At 51.4% G+C, this 7,657-nt stretch overlaps 1 protein-coding gene across 1 annotated transcript in view; it reads right to left on the reverse strand.

Moving 5' to 3' along the window:
* Positions 1-6,478, reverse strand: part of ASH2L (ASH2 like, histone lysine methyltransferase complex subunit) — a 99,551-nt gene extending 93,073 nt beyond the window's left edge. The window contains exon 1 of the mRNA XM_075343015.1: positions 6,362-6,478. Coding sequence (XP_075199130.1) covers positions 6,362-6,462 — 101 coding nt within the window. The 5' untranslated portion in view covers positions 6,463-6,478. The remainder of the gene's footprint in view (positions 1-6,361) is intronic.
* Positions 6,479-7,657: the final 1,179 nt, after the last annotated feature.

Below are 7,657 nucleotides of genomic sequence, written 5' to 3' on the forward strand. Positions count from 1 at the left end.
AAAAGACAGGATGGTCGGCAAGGCGAACGGCCAAGGAGCATGGCCGGAAGAGCGACACCAGGACAGGAAAATTCTCCAAGTCCTGTGGTAAATCTTAGCCGAGGAAGACTTCCGAGCCTGAGTCATGGTGGAGATGACCTCAGAGGGAATGCCTGAAGCCGTCAGGATCCAGGACTCAAGAGCCACGCCGTCAATCTGAGAGCCGCAGAATTCTGGCGGAAGAACGGACCTTGAGAGAGAAGGTCTGGGCGGTCCGGGAGATGCCACGGCACCTCTACGGACAGGCGGAGCAGGTCTGGGTACCAGGCTCGCCTGGGCCAGTCCGGAGCAATGAGTATGACTCGACGGCCCTCCATTCGGATCTTGCGCAGAACCCTGGGCAAGAGCACTAGAGGGGGAAAACACATAGGCCAGACTGAACTGAGACCAATCCTGAACAAGTGCGTCTGCTGCGAAGGCTTGAGGATCGTGTGAGCGAGCCACGTAAACCGGAACCTTGTTGTTGTGCCGGGAAGCCATTAGATCTACTTCCGGAGTGCCCCACTTGCGGCAGATTGATCTGAACACTGACGGATGCAGGGCCCACTCGCCGCCGTCCACGGTTTGACGGCTGAGATAATCGGCCTCCCAGTTTTCCACGCCTGGGATGTGGACTGCGGATATGGTGGACTTGGAGTCCTCCGTCCACTGGAGGATTCGTTGAACCTCCAACATCGCCAGACGGCTGTGAGTTCTGCCCTGGTGATTGATGTAGGCAACCGCTGTCGCGTTGTCCGACTGAACCCGAATGTGCTTGCCCGCCAATAGGTGGTGAAAGTCTAGGAGAGCTAGAAACACAGCTCTGATTTCCAGCACATTGATCGGGAGGGCTGATTCGGACGGAGTCCAAGTGCCCTGTGCTCGGTGATGGAGAAATACCGCTCCCCAGCCGGAGAGACTGGCATCCGTGGTGAGGATCACCCAGGATGGAGTCAGGAAGGAACGTCCCTGTGAAAGGGAGAGGGGCTGAAGCCACCACTGAAGGGAGTTCCTGGTTTGTGATGACAGAGCCACCAGCCTGTCCAAAGAAGAGATCCGCTTGTCCCAACAGCGGAGAATGTCCAGCTGCAAGGGACGCAGATGGAACTGGGCAAAGGGAACCGCTTCCATGGACGCCACCATCTGACCCAGCACCTGCATGAGGTGTCTGATGAAATGACGGCGGTGCCTCAGCAGAGAGCGCACCGCCAGACGAAGGGACTGCTGTTTGACTAAGGGCAACTTGACAAGTGCCGGCAGAGTCTCGAATTGCATCCCTAGGTACAAAAGTACCTGGGTCGGGGTCAGAGTCGACTTGGGGAGGTTGACAAGCCACCCGAACTGAATTAGCGTGGTGACAGTGAGAGAGACACTCCGCTGGCAGTCTACACTGGATGAGGCCTTGACTAGAAGGTCGTCCAGGTAAGGAATCACTGCCAATCCCTGGAGGTGCAGGACCGCAACCACTGCTGCCATGACCTTGGTGAACACTCGAGGGGCCGTGGCTAAGCCAAAGGGAAGAGCCACGAACTGGAAATGTTCCTCTCCGATTGCAAAGCGTAGCCAGCGCTGGTGTGAGACCGCAATAGGCACATGCAGATAGGCATCTCTGATGTCGATGGATGCCAGAAAATCTCCCTGGGTCATTGAGGCAATGACCAATCTCAGAGATTCCATGCGAAAATGCCGCACCTGAACATGCTTGTTGAGAAGCTTGAGATCCAGGATGGGTCGGGAGGAACCGTCCTTTTTGGGGACTAGAAAGAGGTTTGAGTAGAAACCCCTGAACCGTTCCCGGGTGGGGACCGGAACAATTACACCGTTGGCCTGCAGGGATGCCACGGCCTGAGAGAAGGCGGCGGCTTTGGAGCAGGGGGGGGTGGACAGAAAAAATCTGTTTGGCGGGCTGGAAGAAAAAGGTATCCTGTAGCCGTGGGTGATTATATCCCGCACCCACTGATCGGAGACATGTTGCAACCACACGTCGCCAAAGTGGGAGAGCCTGCCACCGACCAAGGACTTTGCTGGCGCGGCCAGATAGTCACGAGGAGGCTGCCTTGGTGGCAGCGGCTCCTCCGGTCTTTTGAGGACGCGGCTTTGCGCGCCAGTTGGATTTACGATCCTTGGCGGTAGTGGACGAGGCCGAGGGCTTAGAGGATGACCAGTTAGAGGAACGAAAGGAACGAAACCTCGATTGGTTCCTGCCCTGGGCAGGTTTCTTGGCTTTAGCTTGTGGCAAGGAAGTACTCTTCCCGCCAGTAGCTTCCTTAATTATGTCATCAAGCTGTTCCCCAAACAGCCGGGACCCAGTAAAAGGGAGACTCGCAAGGTACTTCTTAGAGGAAGCGTCCGCTTTCCACTCTCGAAGCCACAAGATCCTGCGGATCGCGAGGGAGTTAGCGGAGGCCACTGCCGTGCGGTGAGAAGCCTCCAGGATGGCAGACATGGCGTAGGATGCAAAAGCCGAAGCTTGAGAAGTTAAGGCATCCATCTCAGGAATAGAGTCCCTGGAGAGGGAATGAATCTCCGCCAGAGAGGCAGAGATAGCCTTAAGAGCCCACACTGCCGCAAAAGACGGGGAGAACGAGGCCCCTGCCGCCTCAAATACAGACTTGGCCAGAAGGTCAACCTGGCGGTCAGTGGGGTCCTTAAGAGAAGTGCCGTCAGCCACAGCAACGACTGTGCGGGCTCAGATTCTGGACACTGGAGGGTCTACCTTTGGGGACTGGGCCCAGTCCTTAACCACCTCCGGTGGAAAAGGGAAACGGTCATCTGAACTACGTTTCGGAAAACGTTTGTCAGGACAGGCCCTGGGCTTGTTAACAGTGGTCTGAAAGCTGGAGTGGTTAAAAAACATACTCCTAGGTTTCTTAGGAGAGGTAAACTGGTGTACCTCTACCAGAGAGGGTTGTTCCTCTGACTCATGTGGGTTGAGGTTCAGTACGGAGTTAATGGACGCAATCAAGTCACTAACATCCGCATCACCCTCAGACAAGTCAATGGGGTACATAGAGGCAGAGTCTGAGCCCACAGTAAGTGAATCCTCCTCGCCCTGCACCTCGGCCTGTGAATCAGAGCCGTGGGACGAGGAAGGAGAAGGGTCCGTGCGTCTCCGTTTAGGGGGACGAGGTCCTAGGACATGCTCTGAGGGCTCTGCAGACGGAGCCGCAGAGACACCCTGAGAGGGAGGCTGATGCATAGACAGCAGCGTCCGGGACAGCTGCCCCATGGAATCGGCAAACGACTTGGAAAGAGCTTGTGAAAAGGATGCTACCCAAGCCGGGGGTTCAGCCACCGGGGCCGGAGCAGCCGGAGGGACCCCTGAGGAGGCTCCAGGCTGAGACACAACCATATTAGCACAGGCATCACAATGTGGGTATGTGCTTGGCTCTGGCAGAATGAGCTTGCACGCAGTGCATATAGCATACATGTTTGCAGCCTTGCTCCTAGTGACAGACATGCTGCTGTGGAGGAAGTTCTGCAGCCAAAACACACTCCTGTAGAAAGCCTGAGAGTGTAATAAAAGTCCACAACCAGAGGTTGTGGCTTACCAGCCCTGCTCTCTGTGTGTCCTCCGGATTTCACCGCTCCCCTGTGAAGTGTCAGCCTTCCAGATAGTAGGCAGCTGCAGCATCCAGCACTTCCCAGTGTAAGAAACGCTGAGAAAATGGCGCTGGGAGAAGGAGGGGGGGCGTGTATAAGCCCAGGAGCGGGAAAAAACAGAGGGCAGAGAGACACAGGGAGGTAGACAGGGGAGGGGACATCTCCCTAGAGAGGAGTGCCCTCCCCTCTGCTGGCCGGGCGGTGCTGTATGCAAAACATGCAGAAGAAGCCAAAAACGAAACTAGGCCCAAACTGAAGCCAGGGCCTAGATTTTAAAGTGCGGCCGACGAGCAGGCACCGTCGGCGCGGTTCTCATGGGAAATTCCCAGAACCGGCCGAAATTAACAGTAACGCTAAAGCACATACTGTCCCCCTAATAAAAGTACCCGGGACCCCTGAAAAAACGTCTCAATACTTAGCTTTGAGACGCAGGGCCATGTCCCTGAGTGGGGGTTAACGCTCCTTCCAGCAGGGACCAGACAGGGCTGCGGATGGAGACCGGTCTTCTGCAAGCAGAGAGGACCGTGGAGGCTCCCACTTCAAACAGAGCCTCGACAGAGGATGCGAAGGAGCTCGGCATGTGAAGGCTCCAGCCTTATTAAAATCAACCTTAACAGCACCCCGCAGAGTGGAGCGTGAAGGGACATGCCGGGAGTCCAGACTGGACCCGCTTTTCTTCCAAATCTTTAAAAATTAAAATAAAAATGAAAAAAATATCAGGAAATGAAAGTGTGTGTGATCCTCCTGGAACACAAAGCGTTGAACTGGGTAGATTGTCATCCAGGGGGTGTATATAGCCCGGAGGGAGGAGCTACACGTTTGAGTGTAGTGCTTTGTGTGTCCTCCGGAGGCGCTAGCTATACACCCATGGTCTGGGTCTCCCATGGAAGGAACGATAAAGAAATAACAATGACAGCAATTCATATAGTTAATTTAGGAAAATATTAAAAAATATATTGTTTGCATAATAATTTGGAACAGTGTAGACTGGGAATACAATCACACCTTCACTTTTCACTATTGAATCATTGATAGCAGGAAAAACAAAAACCAATCTAATATATAAAGCTGAGTATATATTTTGAGGGGAAATTTTAACCCCGCTCTTTAATGGAGGCAGGTTTTTTGGCGAATAACTGTAAAGCGAGTGGGGCTGGGAGCCACAGTGCAGCCAGAACTTCAGAAGAATGCGCAGCCACGCCCTTATATGGAATGTTGGCAAGAGACAAGACAGACTGGAAAAAGAGACAAGACAGACTGGAAAAAGAGACAAGACAGACTGGAAAAAGAGACAAGACAGACTGGAAAAAGAGACAAGACAGACTGGAAAAAGAGACAAGACAGACTGGAAAAAGAGACAAGACAGACTGGAAAAAGAGACAAGACAGACTGGAAAAAGAGACAAGACAGACTGGAAAAAGAGACAAGACAGACTGGAAAAAGAGACAAGACAGACTGGAAAAAGAGACAAGACAGACTGGAAAAAGAGACAAGACAGACTGGAAAAAGAGACAAGACAGACTGGAAAAAGAGACAAGACAGACTGGAAAAAGAGACAAGACAGACTGGAAAAAGAGACAAGACAGACTGGAAAAAGAGACAAGACAGACTGGAAAAAGAGACAAGACAGACTGGAAAAAGAGACAGACGGAGCACATTACTTGGACAATTTAGTTAAATCTGTGTGGAATATCTGCGGTGATGAAATATATGTTGTGAAATGCTTCTAGTAGCTTAGCTTTTGCCTTTTAATAATTATATTTCTATTTGTTTTGGGGTTTTTGTGTGCAGAATAATTTTTTGTTAATACATTCTAGTTTGTTAATTGTTAACAGCAGTTATTAACCCAGGTTACAGCTAGTTGTACATAAAGTGCAGAAATTGGTGCCTTCTGTGATTGGCATGTACAGCGGTGCACCCTTTATGGGTCGGATCCTCGGTGTATATTTTTCTATGGCGTGCCCCCTTTTCTATATTTTAGCGGTGTGTGCGCGCATTGCTACAGTGATTCTGTCTTCATCAAAATGTCACCGAAGTCAGTGCATACACTTCCTGTGATCTCTGGCGCCATTTTATTGAAGACACTGGTGAAGACTGAGCGTCAGGGGCACGTGCACAGATGAAAAAAGATACTAAGTCTGCACACGTGCCAATGCCGCTCGTAGCCTTTTCCCACAGTGTCTTCAATAAAATGGCGCCGGATATCACGGTTCGCGCATATGCTGACTCCGGTGCCAATTTAATGAAGATAGAATCACTGTAGCAATGCAACTGCACCGCCAACAGCAGCAATGGCAGCACAGTGCGATATTTAAAGGGGGCACGTCAGAGGACCCGACCCACAAAGGCCCTGCACCGCTGCAGACAATCACAGGAGGCAGCAACATCTGCTCCTTTAAAGACAGTTTTTTCTGCCATCAGTGATCCAAGGAGGAAGGTGAAGGTGTGACTGTAATCACCGGCCTGGCACAGTATGGCACTGCTGCACTGTACATGGGGAATCCTGCACTATACTGACTGCTCACAGCTGGGATTCGGTACAGTCGCAGCCTCATGGCGTCACCTGAGCTGCACACAGGATCCGAGCACTGAGGAGACATGGAGCGGATCACAGGCTGGCAGAACCGTGTCAGGTCCATTTACACAAAGCCCCCCACACCCGGCTATATCCGTCTATGAATGGCCGCCCTCACAATGTGACCCCTCACACACCATTATAGCTATATTACAACTTCCTCACCCGGCACGGCTGTCCCCGCCCCCAGTCGGGCTAGACCCGGTTCTCGCCGCTCCTCCTCCCGTTTCCAGATCTTCCTTCTCCGCCACCGACGCCATTTTCATACACAAAAACCACGTGTCCGTCCGCAGCTCTAGGGGAGGAGCCACTGCCGAGCATGCGCAGATCGCAAGTGGAATGTTTCGGCCATGTTAGTAGAGGGCAAAACCTTAGTGTTGAGAAAAGCGCGGGAAAGATAATATGGAGAAGAGGAGGCGGAATATGGTTTCCCCTTCTATGATCTACAGTGTAGCCACAGAAAGCAATGGGGGGGGGGGGGAATCTTTGGATTTTTTATGGCTGCATTTGAAGCCTGTTAATATTTAGGTTTTCCTGTCAAAATCGTGCAGTGTCTATAGGTTGCCATGGCAGCCAGGAGTTTTGCGAGCCTCCCCACCCCCCCAATCGCTGCCATCTTGGTGGGCTTCATTGCAGACTGATTTTGACTATATATTATGAACTACCTGAAGAACCTCACGGTCAGGTAGTTTTTACTATACAGTAAACGCCGTGAAAGTGAAACTCAAAAAATAATGGCGGACATTCATTTTTCTTCCCCATGTCACGCTGCTCTGAGTTTTGACCCTGTTTTTTGCTACTCGTCACGCACCTCATTGTTAGGTCAATGAAGACAAAAAAAAAACAACACACAACATTATGGCTCTCGAGACACGGGATAAATCTAAAACAGAAAAACAATTTTCCTGTCATGAACATGTTGAGGGGGAACCTGTTGCCAGGTTTGTCCCCTACAAGCTGAATAGGATAACTGAAGTGAGCACTAATATATATATATATATATAATAAATAAATTTATAATATATATTTATTATGAGTGCAAGCCAAAAAATACATACTATACAAGAATAAGGCTGCACATCACCCCACCACCGTGCGGAGCTGCCACCCCACCACCGTGCGGAGCTGCCGCCCCACCACCGTGCGGAGCTGCCGCCCCACCACCGTGCGGAGCTGCCACCCCACCACCGTGCGGAGCTGCCACCCCACCACCGTGCGGAGCTGCCACCCCACCTACACCCCACCTACTGTCTCCTCCCCATAATCCTATAGAATGTAAGCCCGCAAGGGCAGGGCCCTCTTCCCTCTGTACTAGTCTGTCTACTGTAACTTGTACATGTATTTTGTATGTAACCCCCTTCTCATGTACAGCACCATGGAATCAATGGTGCTCTATAAATAAATAATAATAATAATAATAATAATAAATAGATAATGGTATAATGCCTCAAGCATATGGAA

The sequence above is a fragment of the Anomaloglossus baeobatrachus genome, chromosome 4, assembly GCF_048569485.1.
Source record: "Anomaloglossus baeobatrachus isolate aAnoBae1 chromosome 4, aAnoBae1.hap1, whole genome shotgun sequence".
In the NCBI taxonomy this organism is placed as follows: Eukaryota; Metazoa; Chordata; class Amphibia; order Anura; family Aromobatidae; genus Anomaloglossus; species Anomaloglossus baeobatrachus.